We start from the raw sequence: 25,084 nt of genomic DNA on the forward strand, positions 1-25,084 counted from the left end.
TGGAAGGCAGAGGTTGCAGTGAGCCAAGATCATGCCCCTGCACTCCAGCCTGGATGACAGAGCAAAATTCTGTCTCAAAAAAAAAAAAAATTCTTAATAATTTTTGATTCTGCATTTGTATTTTTATGTGGCCCCACAAACTGTGATAGTTTTTGTCCTTGTCCCCCCATGTTTTCCCCAGACATTCTACTGTTGCTTTTCTATTTCCCTCCAAAATCTTCTAAGGACCTTGTTTTTTGACAAACAGAAGTCAAAACAGTGCACAGGCAAATTCTGCTTCCTCTCTGCCTCCTGTCTCCCCCAAGGCAAGAGAATATAGGTCAGCTTCCTCTTGAATAGACAGAAAAGGAAAGGGGAAAAACAGAGGAAATTAAAATAAAGTTAACATCTGAAAATGTTTCCCAGCCTTTCTCCTCTCTCCTTCCACACACAAATTGAAAACCATCTGAGGCCAGGTGTGGTGGCTCATGCCTATAATCCCAGCACTTTGGGAGGCCAAGGTGGGCAGATCACAAGGTTAGGAGATCGAGACCATCCTGGCTGATACAGTAAAACCCCATCTCTACTAAAAATACAAAAAGTTAGCTGGGCGTGATGGCACATGCCTGTAGTCCCAGCTACTTGGGAGACTGAGGCCGGAGAATTGCTTGAACCTGGGAGGCAGAGGTTGCAATGAGCCAAGATCACACCACTGTACTCCAGCCTGGGTGACAGAGGGAGACTCCATCATGGAAAAATAAATAAACAAATAAAGTAAAAAAAATAAAATAAAACCAGCTGAGCATTCCCTGAGGCCTGGCAGTGTCCTTACTGAGTGAAGACCCCTGGGCCGAGATGCCAGATTAGCAGTTACCCTAGAGGCAGGGGCAGAAGGTTTCTTTGCCTGGTCGCACTGCACACAGAATGTCCCAGGTGTCCTCAGGTACACCAGGGAGTTGTCTTGGCGATGTGGACCTGATGTGCCCCTCCACCCTGCTCCCATGGCTGGCTTTCCTAAGAGAGAGGATGCCTGGTGTGAGTGGGGGCAGGGGGTGGTGAGTCTCCCCTCTGGCTTCTTCCTCCAAGCAGGAGTTAGCAGCAGCCTGAGGCTTGAAGGTGCCACCCAGTAGCCCAGAGTTTGAGCTAGATTAACATGTGATATCAGCTAGTCCAACTCTCAAGCTTTTGTCTTTTTAATCCATATTCCACCTCCCCCCACCTTTTTTTTTTAAAGACAAAAATCTCTCTGTTACACAGGCTGGAGTGCGATGGTATGATCTCGGCCCACTGCAACCTCTGTCTCTTGGGTTCAAGCGATTCTTGTGCCTCAGCTTCCTGAGTAGCTGGGATTACAAGAGCATGGCACTACACCAGGCTAATTTTTGTATTTTTGTAGAGATGAAGTTTCGCCAAGTTGGTCAGGCTGGTCCTGACCTCAAGTGATCCACCCACCTCAGCCTCCTGCCTCCCAAAGTGCTGGGATTACAGGCATGAGCCACCATGCCTGGCCTAGATTCCCTTTTGATAATGATGCTAAAAGCCTCACAGACACTGGACATTCTGGCTCAGAGATGGAGTGTCGTTGTCCTTCCTCTGAGAAAGCTACCTAAGATTGAGTCAAGATTTGTTTTCTGTGGTTTAAATTATGAGTACTATTTTGTAACATTTCAAATGTAAAATGATAATATTGTATAGATTGTAACTACAGAGGCCTCTCTACCCCACCCCTCTTAGGGGACATGCTTTCCTGTTCCTCCCACTCTCCTTTGGCCCAACTGAGGTTAAGAATCATGATCCAATCCTTTATTTTACCAGTGGGGGAAGAGGAGCACAGAGGAGCTTATGAAGGACCAGACAGAGATCACGCAGCGATTAGTAGTGGGAGTTGGGCTGTCACACTGCTGTGGAGAGCTGCCCTCCCTGTCTCTGTCTCTCTTTTTCAGGGCCCCAGTTATAAACACAATAGGCAGGACGAATGGTTTGTATGACTTGCTGTCTCCTGGCAGATGTTCGGTTAAGCTGTGGAAAGCATGGATGATTGGCAGTTTCCATGGTGATAGAGTTGCCAAGGATTAGCTCTGAGTGAGTCATGGCTGGGGCTCCCTCCAACACCATCCTCTTCTGGAACAAGAGAACCTCCAGGCTGTGGTGAGGGGAGAGTTTTGAAGAACAAACCCTTCTGTTCCCCAGCCCCCCAGCCACCCATTGGAGATATGATATTTAAGTTACTTCAGATATTTTATCCCAAGGGCAGGCGGCTTCCTGGGAAGAGCAGCTGGAGATTCGGTTGGGGGGCTCCTCTGGATTTAGGAAGCGGTTCTCCTGCCCCCTCACTTCACTATTCTCCATTACACCCTGTGCTCGTGGCTGCCAGGGTAGAGTGGGGGGCTTGGAGTGGACGCTGTACTTGCTTTGCTTCTTAAAGTGCTTTCCTTCTCCAAGCTCCACTACCAAACTTTCCCTGAGAAACAGGCATCTCCTCTCCAGGGTTTCACACACACCATGAGGATGCAGCTACTCCAGGGATCCAGGAGCACGATTCACAGAGGAACTAGGAAATGGAAATTCACTGAGAAGAATATCAGTCATGTGAAACCCTGTAACCCTTGTTCCCAGATTCCAGACTCTTACTGGAAGGGATAAGGGACTCTTTGGCCACAGCCAACACATGGGCCTGTGGTTGACCACACCCAGCATGAAAAAATGTGGTAGGAAACCTACAGCCTTTACCAAAACGTCCACAGTCACCTTCCTTTTCAAGAGCCCAGCTATTTCTATGATGCCCTTTGACCTCCCTGGGCCTGACTCCCCTCTCCTGCTCATGTGTACACCCTGGGAAGCTCTGGGAGTTTGCTGGGCCCTCGAATTGGCTGGCTGTCTCCAGGCCCCTCAGCCCAGCTGTTAGTGCTGATCTGACCCCTCCTCTGGCTACTCCCCCCATTCTCCCTGCTCCCAGGCATCCCCTGGGTCTCCTCACAAGTTGTATGTCTTTGAGTGAGAGGAGAGGGAGCTGCTGGACCAGAATGGAGTCCCCATGTTTAAGGACTGGAGAGCCCCAAATAGGGACAGCCTGAAGATGGGGGCTTACTCGACTCCCTTTTTTTCTGTTGGACTTGTGAGCAGAAACAGGAGAAAAGAAGGAAGCTTTGGCCAGCTGCAGTGGCTCAAGCCTGTAGTCCCAGCAGGAAAATCGCTTGAACCTGGGAGGTGGAGGTTGCAGTGAGCCCAGATTGTATCACTGCACTCTAGCCAGGTAGACAGAGTGAGACCCTGTCTTAAAAAAGGAAGCATTATAATTATTATATATGTTTATTTTTTGTAATTTTATTTATAGAATTAATTTATCATTTTATCCAAATAATTATAAATATCAACAGTTTTTATCAAAACAGTTATAAATATCGACTATGCTTATTATCATTACAATAACATATTATGTCAGGCACTAAGCACTTTTTATGTATAGTTTTTCATTTTAACTTCTCCACAGCCTGACTGGTTCCGTCAGACACGGCTGCCGTGAAGGAGATGAAGACTGGGCTCCAAGCTCACTTGCGTGAGCTCCTTCCAAAGCCCTGTTCCTAATTTTATATTCATAATTTTGTACTTTCAAAAAAATTTCAGGCCCCATAGAACATAGATCCTCCCACAGGTTCTATTATTTACCCATTTTACAGATGAGGAAACAAAGACACAGAGAGGTTATTTCCCCAACACCTCCCAGCCAGCAAGTGGTAAGTCCCATAGCTTCCCTCATACTGAGAGAGAATGCTGGAAGACAGAACACACAATGTTGATGCCGCCCCTCACCCAAAAGCCAATAAATCTTGCTTGAGTCCTGGAGTTGGAAAGTTTCACTATTTGACACTGTCTGTCCCAGTAGGATCTCTAAAACATTGAGAGGGAGGGAAACTCAGAAGTTTTGCTCTGAGAATACAGCAAGAGAGGTTTAGAGATTTCTGCAGGAACAGCTAAATAAACCAACAAGCCAGGCATGGGAAAGGAAGGGGCTTTGGAAATCAGAAGGAAGGTAAGGAGAGGCAGAAGGAATCTGAGGGACTTCTGAGTAAGAAGCGAAGCCCATCTCTCCTGGGTGAGCATTTATTTAGCACCTACAAGGTGCCAGCCACTATGCTTCATGCTTATGAGTATCTGTTCCAACTTCACCACAGCCCTCAAAGCAAATAGCATTTCATGAACTAACAGGAACCTGAAAAGCCTAAAATAACTGTTAGGCTCTTCTTTTCCTACTAATCCTCATTTTCTTTTTTTTTTTTTTTTGAGACGGAGTTTTGCTCTTGTGACCCAGGCTGGAGTGCAATGGCGCAATCTCGGCTCACTGCAACCTCCGCCTCCTGGGTTCAGGCAATTCTTCTGCCTCAGCCTCCCGAGTAGCTGGGATTACAGGCATGCACCACTGTGCCCAGCTAATTTTTTGTATTTTTAGTAGAGACAGGGTTTCACCATGTTGACCAGGATGATCTCGATCTCTCGACCTCGTGATCCACCTGTCTCGGCCTCCCAAAGTGCTGGGATTACAGGCTTGAGCCACCGCGCCCAGCCCCTAATCCTCATTTTCAAGAACAAAAAAGAGAATGGGGGTGGGAAGTGGGTTTGTGGTAATTGGTTTTAAGTAAGGATTTTGATCTATGTGAGCCATTGGGTGATTCAGGGGGCAGGGAAGGAAAGAGATGACCTGCCAGCTTTTAAATGTTGGTAAGTGGTCATTGATATATACACTGGTTATTTTACGCAAGGATATATTTTTGAAAGCAATAAGGGTTTGGTTCATCTTTTGGCCATCTCTGTCTGCTGTCAGATCAGACACCAGGCACTGACCCCAAGCCCCCTGTTCACCTGGTGCCATCCTTCAAAACTGTAGGCATAATGTCAAAGTCTAGGTGGCTGCAGATGCCACTCGAGGTATAGCCTCATAAACTTAAGCTGGTCAAGTGATGACTGACATCATCAGACTTGCATGTTAAAGCGGAGACCATAAAGATGTGCCTGCAGACCCCAGGACTGCGGTGGAAGACCAAGCCAGGAGACTTTCCCCATATTCAGGAAGCTGTTTACCTAAGTCACATGGTAACTGTGCGGACCAGATAGATCATTGTTGTGATGCAGGGAGAAAATATGTTTTTGGGTAAAGCAATTAACTGCTTCCTGGAACTGGCATTTAAAACCCACAGGAGGGGAAATGCCATCAATCCGTCGCGGTCTGGAGATTAGGAACTGGTGATGCAAGTGCCTGTGGGGCAGCCAGTGCATAGTGCCGATTATAACTGATAAGCTCAGCCTTCTTGTGGGCATGTAACCCCACATGAGTCATGCAATTACTGTTTCAAAAGGGGAAATCTGCAAAGAGCGGGGGTGTTAGGCAGAAACACTGACTTGGAATCGGGAAACTTGAGGATTAGTACTGGTTCTGTTAGCGATAGCTTGGAACACTTGAATCCAATGGCCTCCTTTCTTTGGGGCTCTGTTACCACATGTGTGAACTAAAAAGTTGAAGTTGGCAATTGCTGAGGTATCATCTAGCTTTAAGAGCCATTGATTCTAAATAGCCATTTTATTTATTTATTTATTTATTTATTTATTTATTTATTGAAACGGAGTCTTGCTCTGTCACCCAGGCTGGAGTGCAGTACTGCAATCTAGGCTCACTGCAACCTCTGCCTCCCAGGTCCAAGTGATTCTCCTGTCTCAGCCTCTCGAGTAACTGGGACCACAGGCGTGTGCCGCCATGCCCAGGTAATTTTTTAATGTTTTTGGTAGAGACAGGGTTTCACGCTGTTGGTCAGGCTAGCCTCGAACTTCTGACCTCAGGTGATCCATTGCCTCAGCCTCCCAAAGTGCGGGGATTACAGGCATGGGTCACCACATTCAGCCCTAAAAAGCCATTTAAAACAACTTTTGGAAGCCTGCCAAGAAAAATGTCAAGACCAAATGGTAATTATAAAACAGGCACTGTTTCCCAAACTGTGCTCTGTGGAACTTTAATAACAAGCAAAATGTTTCATTTCTTTAAAAAAAAGGTTCAATGTCAAATAAGTTTTGTGAAACACTGTGTGCTGCATTTCTCTTCCTAGAGATGGACGATGAATATTAGCACATTCCTCCTGCTGACCAGCATCGTACTGTGCCGCACATCCGGCACTGCAGTAGCCTAGCGCTGGAAACCTCTCTAATTAAGGTTTTCCCAACCTTATTTTCAATTGTCGAACTTTTAAAAAAACGTAATGTTTGTAAAACATCTGGGCACTAATGCTCTGGGAAATAGTATTTATTAGTTACATTTACACCAACCCTAAAGGTAACTAACCTTAATGATAGTATTTTAAAAATTGCAGAAGGAAATGGATGCAGAAGGAAAGCAAACTAGAGAATCTCTGTAATACTTAACAAAGGTGGGCGAAAAAATACTAAGTCAAAATAATTTTTCTAGCTCTAACTAGCAAATGAGACATTCATAATTCACTAAAGCTAGAGAACATTTGCCTAAGAATTGTGTTGTAACACAGAGGTAGAATTCTGGAAATTACAGCTACAGTGTGTGAGCCCATATAACAAGTGTGCAGGCCAGGTGTGGTGGCTCATGCCTGTAATCCCGGCACTTTGGGAGGCTGAGGTGGTCAGATGACCTGAGGTCAGGAGTTTGAGACCAGCCTGGCCAACATGGTGAAACCCCATCTCTACTAAAAACACAAAAATTAGCCAGGCACGGTGGCAGGCACCTATAATCCCAACTACTTGGGAGGCTGAGGCAGGAGAATCACTTGAACTGGGAGGTGGAGGTTGCAGTGGGCCAAGATCACACCACTGCACTCCAGACTCCGTCTCAAAAAGAACCCCGAACAAACAAAAAAAACCCAATGTACACTTTGCCATGGGAACTACCCACGTTGCTCCAGCAGGAATCACCCATGAGACTTTCTGCAGTCCCAGTTGCCTGCATCTCCTTGTCTCCAGCCCTTTGCATCTGTGATACGATTACTTTCTGGCTTCTCTCTTTTGTCTCAAAAGCCAACTTTCTGGCTACATATGGGCCTGGCTCATTCCTGTGTCATGGTCAGTCCTCTTCCTCCTACTGACCAGCATTGTAATGTACTGTACATCCGTCAGCCTACACCGGACCTGGGGGAGGAGGACAGGGGGTTTGTTATGGAGACAGAACGTTTTTCGAAGCAGGGAGCAATTAGGATGAATCAGTCACTTTCCTCCACAGAGGCATATATCGCCGGGGCATTCTCAGAGGTCTTAATGGATTAACTTCTGTATAAATAACCTGAAGGAAGGTGTCCAAAATGACCTGACAAACTGTAGGAGGTACAACAATGGTGAGGAATAAAAAGCACTATGTCATCTGACAAAGCTGAATGAGTGGGCATGCAGTTGCCAGGGACTAGGGGGCAGAAGGAGCAGAGGTGGGGAGGCAACACAGCCTGGGAGATGAGGCACAACACCTAGTAAGCCTGGTGACAGGTGAGAACCTTGGCCTTAGCAGAAGGCCAGAATCTGGAAGGTCCAGAAAGGGGTGGCATTAGTGGATAGAATTGGAGTCTGATAAACACGGAGATGTCACCAGAGATTATTCTGGCAGCAAGCAGTGGTGCCCCAGTGCACAAGAAGTCTTGGCAACTGGACTCAGTCTTGGGGAGAGTAAGGCAGGTGATATGGTTTGGCTCTGTGTCCACATGCGAATCTCACCTGGAATTGTGACAATTCCCACATGTCATGCAAGGGACCCGGTGGGAGGGAATTGAATCATGAGGGTGGGAGGACAAATCATGAGTTTAGTGAATAAGCCTCACGGTATCTGATGGTTTTATAAATGGGGGTTCCCCTACGCAAGCTCTCTCTTGCCTGCCGCCACGCAAGACGTGACTTTGCCCCTCCTTCGCCTTCCACCATGATTGTGATGCAGTTAAACCTCTTCCCTTTATAAATTATCCAGTCTCAGGTATGTCTTTATTAGCAGTGAGAGAACAGATGAATACGGCAGGTCCTGGGCATTCCTTTTTGTTTTTTTTTGATCCAACTAAGACCTGTACATGATACAAAATAAAACAGTACAGGGGCTTGAAATACAAAGCAATAGTCTCCCACCCCAACTATCACTGTCTCCAATACTCCTCCATAGGGACAACTGCTGTAATCATTTTTAGTACTTTGAGAGCTGTGTATAACCAAGCAACATGTACATACCTATAATTTGGTTAATCAGAGTCAGACATCTGTTGACTTCATGCTAGGAAATATGAGACTTAGCTTTCTTACATGCTCCCTCATCCACTTTCCAAGGTTTGATAGTTACATTTTTATTTTTAGGTATTTTGATGATTACATTGATAATTTTAAAGAATATACTTAAATCTCTGCTACTCTATCAATTCTAGGTTACATCCCTTCAGTCCTTGCTCTTGGCGTGGGAAATTGAGATTCTGTGTTGTGTTTTAAGAGTAATGTATTAAAATTATATTTATTTTATGTGTATCTTTATTTTTATAAGGAATGCTTTAGTTATTGTCCTAATTTTAAAGGGATCTGCATAATCCTTTTATACTTGAGTTTTTAGAGCCTTATCAGGAAAGTTATATATAACAAGTTGGTTATTAGCAGGCAAGTGTAATAACCATGAAAAATGTAGTTTACAACTTTAACTGAACAAATAGAGTTTCTCTCTCTCATACACACATGCACGCATACACACACACACACACACACACACAGAGGCACTTATTAGAGGTATTTTTTGCCTTAAGGCTACAAGTCAACTGTCTTTGGAACAATGAAAACAAACTGCTTCATATTATTTGACATTTCTTTGCTCTTCTTAGTGAACACTTAGAAGCTCAACTTTATGATAACAAGATACAAAATTACTTAAAATTTATTGCAAATGCTATGTAAATATTTGCTAGTTTTTTCCATAGCCGCCTCCCACATTTAATGGGTAGCTCAGAAGGCATGGCTTGGATCACCTTTTAAATTTGTTTATTAGGCCTGGTGCAGTGGCTCACACCTGTAGTCCCAGCACTTTGGGAGGCCAGGGTGAGTGGATCACGAGGTCAGGAGTTCAAAACCAGCCTGGCCAAGATGGTTAAGCCCTGTCTCTAATAAAATAGAAACATTAGCCAGGCATGTTGATGGGTACCTGTAATCCCAGCTACTCGGAAGGCTGAGGCAGAGAATTGCTTGAACCTGGGAGGCAGAGGTTGCAGTGAGCCAAGATTGCGCCACTGCACTCCAGCCTGGGTGAAGAAGCAAGACCATGTCTCAAAAAAAAAAAAAAAAAGAAATTGTTTATTAAACTAATTGAAGCTTGTAAGATTCAAGTCAGGGCTGGTGAATGAACATGGGGCTTACATATTTTTGTTTTCTACATTCCTATGATGAAAATATTGGTGCTTTTTCTTTTCCTTCTCCTTCTCTTTCCTCTTTTCACTTCCTAATATCAGTTAGCCATAGCCTTTTACATTGTCAAGATAGATAATATTTGTATTCTGTTTTGCACTCATAATTGCATTAGTTCATTCTGGCACTGCCATAAAGAAATACCTGAGACTGGATAATGTATAAAAAAGAGATTGAATTGGTTCGTGGCTCTGCAGACTATACAGGAAGCATAGCAGCATCTGCTTCTAGGGAGGACTCAGGGAGCCTTTACTCATGGCAGAAAGCAAAGGGTGAGCAGGCGTCTTCACATGGCAAGAGCAGGACCCAGAGAGAGAGGGGAGGTGCCACACACTTTTGAACAACCAGATCTTGTGAGAACTCTATCACAAAAACATCACCAAAGGGATGGTGCTAAACCATTCACGAAGGATCCACCCCCAAGATCCCATCACCTCCCACCGGGCCCCACTTCTAGCGTGGGGATTACAATTGAACATGAGATTTGGGCAGGGACACAGATCCAAGCCATGTCAATAGTTATGTCCTCTGTACTCTGCGAATAGGCCAGTTTTAGAAGTTAAACAATAAGCAAATACAGGATTATGACTCTGCAGCTGTTGCTCACTGAAGAGCAAAGTGGTGGGGTAGAATTTCATTTTCTTCTCTGTGATTCTCATATGGTTCTTGTGCCATTTAGGAGAGAAAGTTCCTATACCACGGTCAAATGAGAGGACTTTTCTAACATTTTATTAGTTGTTTAAAATCATGTCACATTTTGGTTTGCTTCATACTTAGTCCTTACCTTTCTTTTTTAAATATTTAACTTAAATTTTTATTTTTTTAATTTAAATTTAAAATTTAAGATTTTAATTTTAATTAAAAAATTTTAAAATTGAAACATAACAATGGTACCTATTTTTGGGATGTGTAGTGATACATGTAATGTACAGTGATCAGATCAGAGTAGTTAGCATACCCATCAACTCCAACATTTACCATTTCTTTGTATGGGAGACATTCAATATCCCCCTTCTAGCTCTTTGTAAACCTTAACTTTCTTGTTCACTTTTCCTGGAGTTTCAATAACTTTTCTTTTTATGTTGTTGCCAAAATGTGCAGTCGGGATATCCTAAAAATCATTTAGTTTAATTCTATTGCCCGTCGTGCTGAAAGTATTTCCTGTCACAGGGCTCCCCCCGGAGCCTCCAGTTTTTGCTTTAGTCCCTGGTGGTTTCTCTGCCGTGCAGCCTTGTTCTGGAACTTCACTGCATTCCTCAGTTATCGCCACTGATCTCTAAATCTCATGTGTTTCTCCTTCATGGTTTACATCCTCATTTTGCTGGAAAACATACTTTAGTATCTTCCTTAGAAACAGTATGGGAGAAGTAAATTTTCTGAACTCTTGTCTGGATTTAACCACTCAATTGGTAATCTAGCTAAAATATAGTCTCAAAATAATTTTCCCTCAGAATTTTAAAATCAGTGCTCCATTGTTTTCTAATGTTCGGTGTTGCTGATGAGAAGTCTGATGCCAATCTAATTTTTGTTGCTTTGTAAATGTTTTAATCTTTGGAAGCATTTAGGATTTCTCCTGAAATGAAACAATGATGCATTTAGATATAGATTTTTTTTTTCATTCTTTTTTTCACCTGTATTTTCTATTTCTTTACCTTTCTGTCTTAAATACTGGGATATTTACTTAACTTTATCTTTCAAATCTTTTTGTTTGTTTGTTTGTTTGTTTGTTTGTTTGTTTGTTTGTTTTAGAGACAGGGTCTCACTCTGTTGCCCTGGCTGGAGTACAGTGGTGTGATCATAGCTCACCACAGCCTTATACTCCTGAGATCAAGGAGTTCAAGATCCTTCTGCCACAGCCTCCTGAGTAGCTGGGATTACAGGTGTGTGTCACCATGCCTGGATAACTGTTTTATTTTATGAAGAGATACTGTGTTGCCTAAACTGGTCTCAAACTTCTGGCCTCAAGGGATCCTCCTCCTCCTCCTCCTCCTCCTCCTCCTCCTCCTCCTTCTCCTCCTCTCCTCCCTCCCTTCCTTTCTTCCTTCCTCCCTTCCTCTTTTTCTTTTTCCTTTTCCTGAGACAGAGCTCTGTCACCCAGGCTGGAGTGAATGGCATGATCTCTGCTCACTGCAACCTCCACCTCCTGGGCTCAAGCGATCGTCCTACCACAACCCCTCAAGTAGCCGGGATTACAGGTGTGCACCATCACGCCTGGCTAATTTTTGCATTTTTAGTAGAGACAGAGTTTCACCATGTTGGTCAGTCTGGTCTCAGACTCCTGACCTCAGATGATCTGCCTGCCTTGGCCTGCCAAAATGCTGGGTTTACAGGTGTGAGCCACTACACCTGGCCATAAGTGATCATTCTGCCTTGGTCTCCCAAAGTGCTGGGATTACAAGCATGAATCACCACGCCTGGCCCTTAAATCTATTGCATTTTTAATTTTAGTGATCATATTTTTAATTTCTAAAAGTTCTTTCTTGTTCTTGGATTTTTTTTCATAGCACTTTGTTTTATAGATAGAACATTCTTCTTGGATGTATCTGGAGCTACTAATTAGTATCTTCTTTTAATTCTCTCTGTATTCTGATTTATATGTTTCTTTCAGCATGGGTTGTTCTGTTTCTATTTGTGCATATATTTGTTTATTTGTTGCTGGTTTTCATCACACATCGGGTGACCTTGGTTGCAGGCATGGATTTCCCCTACTGTCATGTGTTTAGGTCTGTCTCCATGCTGGGGCCCTACCTTGATGAGAAGAGTTTGTGAGTGCTGTTGATTCTTGAGCAGAGATTCATTTCGAGTGCAAACATCCAGCCCTGGTTTCCTCCGTGTATTCAGATCTTGCAGAGAAGCATTCCAAGGCTTTCTTTCCTTCCCTTTTCCTCTGTCATTTTCTCCATTTTCTGTGTTCTGTGTTCCAGGTATCTGTGGGAACCTTCCGTCTACTTAGGGTCTCCCTCCCAACTTTTCTTTGCTTATAGGAATTGATCCATTTTTCCCCTTTACTATGCTTTTAATAGGATCTTGGAGAGGAGGGGAATGAGAGGAAAGAGAATGTGCCTAACATGACATTTAAAAAAAAAACCTTAAAAGTTTTCCTATGTTTCAAAATGATCATTGTAGAAAATTGAGAAAATATAAACCGTCAAATAAAAATGACCTGTTATTTTCTCACCCAGAAATAACATTGTTAATGTTTTAAAACACGTTCAAGTTCCTTTTTCTATATATTTTTATAACAATGGGCTCATACCATATGTGTTCTGTATTCTAACATGCTTCTTAAAACTAAAAAAATCTTGTAAAGATCTTTCCATGTCACAGCATATCTCTTACAATATCCTGAGACCTAGTATTTATTGAAAGCCATATCATCACTTATATCACCAATCCTCTATCTTTAGACATTAGGTAGTTTCTCATTCCCAGTGCTCTAAACAAGCATTTATAAACACACTGGGCTAAATCTTCACTCATAGCTTTGACTGTCTACTTTGGATAAACTCTATTCCTTTACCCAAAGTAGATAGTCAAGGCTATGAGTAGGAGAGGTGCTGGGTGACAGTACATGCAGCCCGCATCCGTGGGCCAGCATTCAAGCTTCTCTCTGAAATACCTACCCTCTTTCCCCTGCTGCCACTTTCACTTTCTGGTTCCAAACTGTCACTTCACTGTGCTCCACTTGGATTCTGTGACGCATGATAGCAGAGGCATTAAGAGCATAATTTTCAGTCAGACAGGCCAGGGTTGAATCTTAGTTTTGCCACTTATTAAATATGTGACCTTAGGCTGTTTTAATTAACCTCTTTGAGCACTTTTCTATCATATGAGGAAATAATTCTACTTTTTTGATGAGGTTGTCATGAGGATTAAGCAGGATTTTTAAAAAGCACATAAAGCACTTGACACAGGCCCAGGCAGGTTGCAAGTGTTCACAAATCATGGTGTTAGATTCATTCCTATCCCTAAGCCCATTCGAATCTCTCTTTCAAGGCTACATTCAAGATGCACCTCCTCTAGAGGGCTTTCCTGACCCGGGCAGCCCATCACTCTGAGTCGTGAGGTCACTGTGGGCTGGATCTTCACCGGATGTTCAGAACACTTTGTCTTGTTGCTCTCGTATATTTGTTATCCCCACCTCACCGCACTGTGCAGCACTGTGCTGTGAGTCCCTCACTGTCATGGATTAATTCATTTTCATTCATGTTCTTGCAGAAGAGAGGTGAGGATGGAAAGGAGCTTGTGACTCCATGTCAGTCGCATCAGAATTGGTTTTCTTGGAGTTTATTTCGAACCCTTGGGTAGCTCAGGGGCTTGGAGGGTGGTACCTGACCCCAAGGACACAGGACACTCCCATGGAATCAATCAGCAGGCAGCAGAGGAAAGGAAAGCCACTGAGCAGGAGGCTGCCAGACCTTTGTAATGCTGAACCTCTCCAGGGCATTGTCCCAGCTCAGCAAGCAGCCCAGGACGTCTGTGTGCCTTGCATGCTGCCTTCCTCCCCCTGGTTGCTTTGCTCTGAGCAGTAGGATGCTTTTGGAGCTGGAAGGGCCTTCCTTTTGAGCCTCCCCTAACCCACAAAGGTCCCTTTCATGCCACAGGGATGCCTCCCCGGTTGCCAGGGGAGACTGAAAAGCAGCCTGTGTGCAGAGCTGCAGCTGGAGGGCTTGCCATGGGACAGCTTCCAGGAGAGGGTCCTGGAGGAGAGGAAGGGGCAGCCCTAGGGGAGGCGATGTGTGGAGGAGGCTGTGTCACCCCATTCCCCATCTGGGTGTCTTTCAGGAGTCATGGCCGGCTTCAACATGGGGGGCGACCTCAGGGAGCCTGCCGCCAGCATTCCCCTGGGCTCCCTGGCAGCTGTTGGCATCTCGTAAGTTCCCCTCATGGCAATCAGTTCGAGCTGGAGAGTGGGAGAGAAAACCCCAGGCAGAAGAGGGGATTGCCCCTTTTGTTCTCAGAGTGCCCCGACTGTGACCAGACTATTTCATATTACGATCATTCTTTTAACACTCGGTGGGCTGGAAAATTCACGTCTGGTGGGTTCAGACACTGCCCTTTCATGCGCCCTGCCTGGGAATGCTGCCGAGGAGGAGTGTCAGGACCCAGATCACAGATCGAATCCTTTCTTTCCTTTCCTCAGCCTCCCGCCTCCATCCCTCCCCCACCCCCTGGTTGAACTTGGGGATTTTTAACCACCGAGTTTCCAGGATCACTGGAGGGAGCATAAAGATGAAGAGTTTTGCAATCAGATGAATTCGGGCTGGCATCTCAGCTCTGCCGCTGATTGGCTGCATGACTCTGGACACTTTACTGAGCTCTCTGAGCCTCCATTTCCTTTCCCATGAAATGGGGATAATGACAGAGTATGTGCTTCATAGACTTTGGGGGAGAGAGTAGAAGGCACACAGTGGAAGCTCAGCACCCAGCTCTCCTTCCCCCAGTGAGCCTCCCCTCCAGCTGCCCTAGGCCATCAGGCCTCTGGGGCTTTTGTTCACACTGTGCCACCCACATGAGCAGGCTGGGTAACCTTGGGTCTATTTCTGGCCTTTTAGAATCTTCTGTTTCTCTCTGTACCACAGGAAGAAACTTCTCTGCCCTTCATTGGGTGAGTGTAAAGAGGCAATGAGATCAGAGACCAGAGACAATGAGTTGAGAAGTGAAAAGGGCCCGTGTTATTCTAACCACAATATTTAGAAAATATTAATGTAGCTGTTTCACAAACACTGAATTTGCTCTTAGCTCGTTGCATTGACACCATTGCTATCAGCCTGGCACAGAGCATCAGGCTATTTTGTGCAAAATAAGGCAATAACATTGGGAAGAAAATAAAGCCAATGGAGACAGAGTTGAGTGTTGGGAAGGAAATAAAAGAAAGAGGGTTCTGTATGAGGATCCTGACTTGTTTCTGGTTCCAGCTGGGAGGTTCTAGGAGGAACCCCTGGCCCATCCTGGGTCAAGATGGGAGTGAGGAGACCACAGGAACCTGTGTCGTGTTCAAGGTTACAGGGCATCTTGGGGACAGAGCCAGGCCACTGCTCTCTGCCTTTTGACTTTAGTTTCCCTTTTTATCTGAGCCAGTGGGACTTAGAGGCCTGAAGGATCATCAACTTGTTCTTTTGCTGGAGGAGGCTGGGGTGTGAGGCTGCCGGGCAACCCTGGCCTGAATCCTGGCAACCCAGAGGCAACTGGGCCTCCTGCTTCTCTACTCTGAATGCCCTTTGTGTGTTTTTTTTTTTTAATGCAAGAATGAGATAAAACAGCACTCACTTCGGCAGTACGTATACTAAAATTAAAACAATCAAGAGATTAGCATGGTCTGTGTGCAAGGGTGACATGCTAATTCGTGAAGCCTCCCATATTTTTACACACATTTAAAAAAAAGAAACAGAACAATGGTACCCCTTTTTTGGTAAGAAATATGCCAGAAGAGAAATAGTACGAAAAGTGTCCTCTCAAGCCAGCTGGGGAGGCTTCATGACTGGCCTCTCTCTCATTCTGAGGCAGGTTCCCATAGGAAATGGAAGGTTGAGTGGGGGAGTGGATGGGGCTGGGTGAGGTGAGCGGGGGGCAGCTCTGCTCTGCTCTTGGGTTTTGCAGGTGGTTTCTGTACATCGTCTTCGTCTTCCTCCTGGGCGCCATCTGCACTCGAGAGGCCCTTCGCTATGACTTCCTGATAGCCGAAAAGGTGAGTGAGTAGCACAGGCCACTCGAAGGGCTCAGTCTGTTGCAGTCATCTATTTGTTTTTACCAATAAATGGCCACCTTCCCCTTGTGGTACTGTCTGGGAATCCATATAGTCTTATAAACATTTAATTAATTGATTTTTTGAGACAGGGTCTTACTCTGTTGCCCAGGCTGGAGTGCAGTGTTGCAATCTCAGCTCACTGTAGCCTCAACCTTCCAGGCTCAAGCGATTCTCCTGCCTCAGACCCCCAAGTAGCTGGAACACACCATCATGCCAGGCTAATTTATTTTTATTTTTTGGTAGAGATGAGGTCTCACCATGTTGTTCAGGTTGGTCTCAAACTCCTGGCCTCAAGTGATCCTCCCGCCTCAGCCTCCCAAAGTGCTGGGATTACAGGCTTGAGCCACCATGCCTGGCCTCCATATAGTCTCAAGCCCAGGAATCGAGGGTTGGGTTGTGGTGGAGAAGAGAGAAGATGGAGAAGGTACAGGCTTGGCTTGGGGATCTCTAGAAACAGATAACGATGCCCAGTGAGACTCACGAATATGAGGGGCTAGCTAATGGGGACATCTCTTCCTGTGGAAAATGAGGACAGAAACAGAAGAATCTGGTTGCCCCAAATTCCCAGCTAAGCAAGTTCCTTGCTCTTGTTAATAGCTTCACCTTCCAGGAAGAAGCGACAGTGCTGCTCAGAAGCAGCAAGTGGAGAAGGAGGCTAGAGACAGGCAGAGGTGGAGGGAGCGGGAGGAAGCCCAGGACCTGGGTGAGCACCGAGGCCCTCCTTGCCCCTGAGGTCCTTGACCCCTTTGGTTTTCCTGAGAATCTCGGACACTCCCGGGCTGACTTGGCTGCAACATCTCTGTTTCTGGAGTCCGCACCCTGCCAGGAGAAGATTAGTGGATTCCTGGCGTTCCACCACAGTTAGCAGGCTGGAGGTCATGTGACATCAAGGACATTTATTTGACATCCTAGATCCTACATGAGTAAGATTTCCAGACATTTTCTGGAAATTCCCAAAAACTCCTACCCTCCTTTAAGTTCTTGGAGAAAAAGTAGACCCTGGGATTCCCATTATTTTTCAGAGAAATGTAGTTGGCTAGGGAGTTTTTCTGTCAACTCCTGAGTAGCGCTGCTTATATTTATGTACTTCTTTAATTTAAAAATTTAACTTTTTAAAGGCAGAATCTCACCCTGTCACCCAGGCTAGAGAGCAGTGACTTGAAGACGGCTCATTATAGCCTCAACTTCCAGGGCTCAAGTGATTCTCCTATAACTCAGTCTCCCAAGTAGCCAGCACTGCAGACATGCGTCACCACACTCAATTTTTTAAAAAATGTTTTTGTAGAGATGGGGTTTCGCCATGTTGCCCAGGCTGGTCTTGAACTCCTGGCTTTACGTGATCTTCCCACTTCAGCTTTCCAAAGTGTTAGGATTACAGGCAAGAGCTCCTATATTTTAGGATAGAATACCATTTTCTCTTGGTGTGAGGCTTTGTAAAGCAGCCCTGCTGATCTTCATGGAAGGCCAGTGCCTGGAGCAACCTGAGACAGGAAACTCTGAATTTTCTTTTGAGAGATAACATTTGAGCTTGGTTTTCACAATAGTACAGGTTTCTTTTTAAGGCTTGTGGGCACCCATGCAAAGGTGATTATTTGTTTTCAGGGCTCTTGATCTTAGTATAAAGGCACGTTTTTTTGAAAGGCGGTGCAGTTCAGTTAGTGGGAGAATGGATATTCACCTTCCAGCATCCAAGGTCACAGACCCCCCAGGTGGCAAGGTTTGCTCTCAGGAGTCTGTAGCCCTCATTTGTATCTACATGTGTGCTTCCATCTGGAGTTTCACTCCCAAGGGTCTGTTCTGTAGCTATGGAATGAAAAGCTTGGCTGCATTACAGGAATTGAAGCCCTCAGGTAGCAGCCTGGGTGAGGCTGGTTTGACTGGGCGAAGTGCTTCCTGCTGTCTGCAGCTTGCCAGTGGCTGGCCAGCTCTGCCTGCTTCAAAAGCTCCTTTCTCGTGCTTTCTTTCACAGAGGTCCCTCCACCTTTTAGACACTCTGATCTGATGATCCCCTGGGCCGCGGCACCTCCCTTCTCTCCTTCCGCTGCTTGGCAAGGGAAAGCTCAGAGTGGGTATGTGGGAGGGCAGGCAGCTTTATATCTAAGGAAGGCCACAAACAGCAGTAGGGTAAAAACAGCTCAGAGGCAGCACAAGAGAGCCTTTGTGGGTGGAAATCACACACCCAATAATAGGCATACGGACGGGGGGAGCCTCCTTTGGAATGCCACCTGTCCTGACGGTGAGCAGGTAGGCAAGCACTTAGCCAAGTGGGGGCACCTGCTGCATCAGGCCCAGCAACAGCACGTGGGAATGTAATTACGCACACACTGGGATGAAAGGTGGAGACTGAGTTCTTGGAGAGGACAAGAGACTGTTTCCTGGAATAGGCCATTGTAAAGGCTATAAAGGAGCAAAGCTACTGTTCTTGGTTCTCAGTAGAAACAGGCAGGTGCAGCAAGTCAGTGAGCAGTGATGGAACAACCCCGATGATGCCAAAATAGCAGCACCTTGGTCTTCTGCTTCCCACTATTCTCCCATAAAGGAGGCCACACAGGAGTTTCCTCCCACACATTTTCTCCTTCGGACTGACTCTGCTGCAGGAGCAGGTACCGTGCTCAGGCAGTGAATTGGGCCACAGATGTTTTTATTGGCAGTACCCGGAGAATGGGACCGGGCAACCTACATAGGTTGGGAGGTGCAAGTGCGGAGTCTCTTTACTTGGTCACTTGACACAACCTGCTACCCTGATAACCTGTTCATCTCAGCTTCCTGTCTTAGCTGTGGCTTCAGTTCGGAGCCAGCGCATCTCTGGGCTTTCCTGGGCCTGAAAAAAGCAATTTCTCCTCTTTCTTCTGTTCGTGTTCCCCACGCATCACCTCTGGACGCTGAGACAGGGCAGGTCTCTGACATACTCTCCTTGGCACTCATTCTCACGCAGCTCCCCACTGCACTCCTCTTTCTTTCCCTCGGGAGCTTTCTGCCAGAACAATTATCTTCAGTGGCTGCAGGCTGCCCCGGATTCCTTTATACTGATCTGCAGCTGATCAGTTAATCTGTTTCTGGGTTTCCTGCAGCTTCTCTGATCTATTTCTAATTATTTGGTTTCTCAATTCAGTTTCTCTAAGAAGCATCTTTTTACTTTCAATCCCCTCCGCAGAGGAACTTGCTCTCAGGTGTATGTGCATTCTTAAAAGTCTTGTATATGGTGGTGGCTTTGAGGTAACCCATAAAAGCACCTAATAGGTACTAATTATAATAAATTAGCACATAGTAGGTGCTAATTAAATTTTAACTCCCTTCCGTACTCCTTATGGGCATATCCTTACAGATCAACACATTTATTTTAGGAACACTTTTTCTCCCCACAAATCCACCATATTTAATTACATATTAAAAACCAAAATAGTCAATCTCAGTATTACTTAGTTATAAAAAGAATTGTACACTGTTAGTTGGGGTGAAATTAAATAGATTAAATGTTTTAAAATAAACTTGTATACAGTCCAGGAAACAGATGTTTATTACAAATAAAGAAGACCAAGTACCTTAGGAGCCCTGAGGTTTGCTAACTAGCAAAATAAGGGCAAACTAAGAAGGAAAAATATCCCAAAAGTATTGTTGTTAAAACTAGAGAATCTGGCCGGGTGCAGTGGCTTATGCCTCTAATCCCAGCACTTTGGGAGGTCATGGCAGGTGGATCACCTAAAGTCAGGAGTTCAAGACCAGCTTGGCCAGCACAGTGAAACCCCGTCTCTACCAAAACATACAAAAATTAGCCAGGCATGGTGGTGCACGCCTGTAGTCCCAGCTACTCAAGAGTCTGAGGCAAGAGAATTGCTAGAACCCAGGAGACGGAGGTTGCAGTGAGCCAAGATTGAGCTACTGTACTCCAGCCTGGGGAACAGTGCAAGACTCTGTCTGAAAACAAAAAACTGGGGAATCCCACAGAGCAAAGTCTGATTCTTGGATTTAATAGTCATGGTTCCACATATTCAAGAGGGACCTTGGAAGCCCATGACACAAGCTGTACAGGGAAGATGGGGATGGGACAGCACTGGTGACAGGGGAGTGAGTCTCATAGGCTGCTCGGCACCTGTGAATGGGCCAGCCTGAGTGTCCTCTGTCCTCCATCGTAAACAGAGTCCTGCCTCTCAGGAAGCATAGCAGTCTATGGAAACTGGCTCTCAAGTGAGAGGTAAAACTTGACTGAAAGTTGAGGTGTTGGTCAATTCATGGAGTGTGGAGTGTTAGGAAACTGATGACTCTGCGGAAATGAGATGTGGGAGAAAAAGACCATAGCATTGTTGAGACATGGACTTATTACTACACTTGGCATTGTAAGGGTTTCAGGATGTACTCCTCAGTGATGTCAGGGGGCCACTGGAATTAGATGAGACAGAACGGGCCCCTTGCAAACAACTTTAAATCCAGCCCTTCAAGAGTGGAGAGCAGCCAGTGAATGAGTGGAGTCCCTCAATGGCCAAAGCTCAAATGGGAGCTGGGAGAAAATAGTAAGAGCAGAGGGATGGAAGTAATTGTAAGAAATCACAGTAATTCACACTCCATGTAATATTTTGGAAAGAGTTTTTTTTTGGCGGGGGGATGGCTCAAACAGGTGGATGCCAGAAGGGAATCACTTTTCATGTAAAAAGAACTGTTGACACAACTCTTCTCAAATTCACTTCTACCTCCACTGGCACATTTCACAAGTTTTAGTCTGATATGAGTAGAGAAAACGATTAAGTTCTGTGAGGGCTGGGAGCAGAGCTGCATGGTTCGCCATTGTGTCTATAAGCCTCGCTCTGCCTAGCACCATGCCAGGAACATAACCTGTCCTCAGGAAATGCTTCTTAAATGGATGGATGGATGGATGACAAATGAAAGAAAGATACAGGATTTAGGCAGGAGAGAGATGGAATGAAATTTTTATAATTTGTCTAGATGTGGGGACAAACATTTCATATATTATTCAGCAAACAGACTGAATAATAGTTTATATTTTTAAAAAGTGGTGAGTGAACAGATCATGTTACACAATTGACAAATGGGACATAAACCAGTTGCTATACCTGGCCCTGTCTGACCCCAGCTGCTAGAGTTCTGGAGGAATCCCAGGGTGTATCTCTGGGAAGGCTGGCTGGCCAAAGACGGAAGCCGCCATATCGTGTACTGATGGTTCCAGAGGTTCACCCAGTTCCTGAGTTTAGTCCAGCACTAGGAGGATGCCAGGCTGGGGCATTTCCACTCATTCCTTCTCTGGGTAAATAGGCCTTAAATGAAAAATAGTTTTAAAAAATCAAATATACATACTCTTTTAGGTAAGAAGCAGTGAAATTTCTGCAAGGAGGTAACTTGCCTGACTCTCCCAAAGAATTTTATGCGGGGAGAATGCAATATATGCCCAGTGGTTCACCACATAGGCTCTACGTTAGAATCACCTGGACAGCTTTCTAAACATCGACCACTCTGTGTCTCACTCTATACTAATTAAATTGGAATCTGGGTGATTCTTACATTTAGCCAGAGTGGTGAACTACTGACTTAAATTTTCAAAAGGCTCTTTCTTGTTAAACTTCTGTCATAGAATCTACTTTTAAAAAACCATTCGGCCGGGCGCGGTGGCTCAAGCCTGTAATCCCAGCACTTTGGGAGGCCGAGGCGGGTGGATCACAAGGTCAAGAGATCAAGACCATCCTGGTCAACATGGTGAAACCCCGTCTCTACTAAAAATTACAAAAAATTAGCTGGGCACAGTGGTGCGTGCCTGTAATCCCAGCTACTCAGGAGGCTGAGGCAGGAGAATTGCCTGAACCCAGGGGGCGGAGGTTGCGGTGAGCCGAGATTGCACCATTGCACTCCAGCCTGGGTAACAAGAGCGAAACTCCGTCTCAAAAAAAAAAAAAAAAAAAAAACATTTAACATAGGATGTGTTTGGTAGAGAAGACAGAAATAAAGGTAATAGATACACATCTCAGAATGGATTGAGGATTGATCATGGACCCAGCGTATCTAACAGTTTTGTAAGGCACCTGGGGCACGATCACAGCAAAGTCGTGAAGCTGCATGGCTTCAGCTGCTAAGCTCTGTTTGCCAGATTCTGCATGAGGTGCTAGACGAGGGGAGCCAGGATGCATGATACAGTTCTATCTGTGAGGTGCTCAGGGTGCTGGCAGGATAAGCCACGAGCATAACTAACTATCCCACAGGACAGAAAGTAACAAAATGCCATCAGGTCACATAAAGTGACGGAAACACTAGATGACATTGATTTCTTGTAGTAATAAAACGATGAGTCGGGTGGGCAGGACAAACCTGTGACATGGAAAAAAGAGACAGGTGAGATTCTCTGGGGATAAGAGTGAGATGATAAAGTTAGGGGAAAGTAATCAACACAAAATTAAAGACAAGGTGGGCTCCATAGTGGACCCTATTCTTGTCCATCAAGCCTCTGACCTACACTAGGCCATTGCGTGCTCACATTATAACCAATGAGGCAGAGATGAAGAGCTGGTGAGAATTCGTCCACAGGGCAGCTGGGGTGCTGGCAGTGTCTTGGCCCAGCTGTTCCTGGGGAAGAGGCTGGGTATGCCTCCAGACTTGGTCCTGCCCTTTTCTGAGGCTCATCCTTTAGTCTCCTGATGATTCTATGAACCTTCAGCAACCTACAAATATATTCTTTTTTAAGCAAAGTGGTTTTTTTTTTCCCAATCAGCTGTCCTGACTGATGTGAGATTCATCAGTCAGTCAAATTGTTCCAGTGATAATTTATGAGCCAGGATAGAGGTCTAGCCAGTGGCTTGTGTTCAGTGTAGCTTGATGACACGAATCCAGTGCTTTGCTGATGTGAGGAAGTAAAAGATGGGCCGACGAGAGCCTTCATCAAGAAGGGTTCAGGTGACAAAGCTGAATGTTAAGTCTAACCTGTCTGTAAGCATTGGACACATGAGTACTTGGAATGTATAGTTCTGGCCCCTTTGCCTAAAGTAGAATGGAGAGGGCACCTCAAATAAGAAAACAAAGATGCTTCCTTGTGGGTACAGATGAGATCGGCCCAGAAGGGTGAATTCGTGGCAAGCAGCCATGCCTCCCCCCAGCCCCTTCGCACTTTCAGCACTGGGTTAGCTGACCAGTCCTAGTAAGACCTTGGACCCCGATCTTTCGCAAGTTGGCACCAAGAACAGCTGCGCCCTCTTATTCTATCTGTTGGTGTCTTGTGGGTCATGGATATCATTCATTCATTCATTCATTCAGCATTTATATTTCTGTGTTGGGCACCAAGAATTCTAGGGTAAACAAGACAGAAGACCTGCTTAAAGGAAGCCTCCAGATTAGTGGAGGGGGCACCATGATAGGTGCTGCCATAACATCGCATTTGGGATGCTGTGGAGCACTGAGAAGTGGCTACTGTAGTTGGGGAAACCGGGGATGGCCTCACAGCGGAGGTGAGGTTTGCGGTAAATTTTGAAGCACATTAGGAGTTTAACAGACAATGAGTAGATTAGTGGGTGTGGACAGAGCCTTCTTATAGGCAGAAAAATCATGCTGATTAGACTCTTAGTGTGCAGGGTGTGGGGCCAAAGAGATCACAAACCATGAAGTGCCTTACATGTCAGGGCAGGGGGAGCCTTTGATAGGTCTGCAGTGGAGACAGTGTGATCAGATTTGAGTTCAGAGAGGTCACTCCCGCAGAGGTTTATGGGATGATTCAGAGTGAATCATCTGAATGATTTAAGCTCATCTTTAAGGGTGAGCTTAAAGGCAAGAGGCCAATGAGCATTGTAGTTGGCCAGTTTGTTCTCAAAGTGCGGTCTCTGCGAACATGTGGGGAATCCAAATTTTTAGGCCCCACCCCAAGCCTACTGAACCAGAAGCTCTTAGGAGGGGGCCAGAAATCTGTGTTTAGCAAGCCCTGCAGCTGAGTCTGGCAGACACTTCATTGGAGGACCCCTGTGCAGTCCATATGAAATGTGGTGAAATCACATTTCAGCTGAAATCATGGAATGAATGGGGGTGAGGCTGGGAATGTGGAAACTGTATCCCAGAGATCGGAGGGTCTCAGTGGATGATTGCATGGGGTGCAGGTGGGTGGGTGCTGGGGGAGTAGAAAGCCACAGGAACAGGCTCTGGCACTGGCTAATAAAACCGTTTCTCACATAGGTATCCCTCGTGGGCTTCCTGTTCCTTTTGGGCTTATACATCTCGTCCCTGGCTTCCTGTATGGGAGGACTTTATGGAGCTCCCCGCATCCTGCAATGCATTGCTCAGGAGAAAGTGATCCCTGCACTTGCCTGTCTGGGACAAGGGGTGAGTCATCCTCTTTTTTTTTTTTTTTTTTTGAGAAACATGTTTTGCTGCTAACTTGATTGTTGGCTCACAATTGGTTAAGCTTTTTTGATCTGAGCCTCTGGTCAATTTCTTTGGGGTGACACAGAAAAGAATGCAGAGGTCATTTCTTTCAGCCCTTTCCTCTGGCTGGCTTAGGTTAGGGCCAAATAGATAAAGACTGTGACATCTTAAATGTCACAGTCACCCAGCCCCTTAGCCCCCTAGCACTTTTTTTTTTTTTTTTTTTTTTTTTTGAGATGGAGTCTCATTCTGTCACCCAGGCTGAAGTGCAGTGGCACGATCTCGGCTCACTGCAACCTCCACCTCCGGGGTTCAAGTGATTCTTCTGCCTCAGCCTCCTGAGTAGCTGGGATTACAGGCATGTGCTACCATGCCCGGCTAATTTTGTATTTTTAGAAAAGACATGGTTTCTCCATATTGGTCAGGCTGGTCTTGAACTCCTGACCTCAGGTGATCTGCCCACCTCGGCCTCTCAAAGTGCTGGGATTACAGGCAAGAGCCACTGTGCCACTGTGCACTGGTTTAGCCAATCAGTCCCAGTAACATCTTAGACCCTAAGCAGCATAAAAATGCAGTGCCCCATCCTTTAATAAAAAT

At 45.4% G+C, this 25,084-nt stretch overlaps 1 protein-coding gene and 1 non-coding gene across 15 annotated transcripts in view; both read left to right on the forward strand.

Annotated features, from left to right (window-relative positions):
• The window catches only part of SLC12A8 (solute carrier family 12 member 8), a 134,263-nt gene that overhangs the window by 81,706 nt on the left and 27,473 nt on the right, over positions 1 to 25,084 (forward strand). For 12 of the 14 annotated variants that reach the window (XR_013527577.1, XR_013527578.1, XR_004734188.3 and 9 more), the window contains 3 exons: positions 14,182 to 14,269; positions 15,997 to 16,084; positions 24,299 to 24,445. Coding sequence is in view for 11 of the 14 variants with exons in the window: in XM_035273967.3 (XP_035129858.3) it covers positions 14,182 to 14,269; positions 15,997 to 16,084; positions 24,299 to 24,445 (323 nt within the window). In the remaining 3 variants the exon portion in view is untranslated. The remainder of the gene's footprint in view (positions 1 to 14,181; positions 14,270 to 15,996; positions 16,085 to 24,298; positions 24,446 to 25,084) is intronic. The other 2 variants (XM_078351898.1, XM_035273976.3) reach the window with 2 other exon arrangements.
• LOC118148146 (U6 spliceosomal RNA) lies at positions 15,659 to 15,762 on the forward strand. The gene has a single exon (XR_004734936.1). It is a non-coding gene; the product is annotated as a U6 spliceosomal RNA (small nuclear RNA).

This window comes from Callithrix jacchus, chromosome 15 (assembly GCF_049354715.1).
Source record: "Callithrix jacchus isolate 240 chromosome 15, calJac240_pri, whole genome shotgun sequence".
NCBI lineage: Eukaryota > Metazoa > Chordata > Mammalia > Primates > Cebidae > Callithrix > Callithrix jacchus.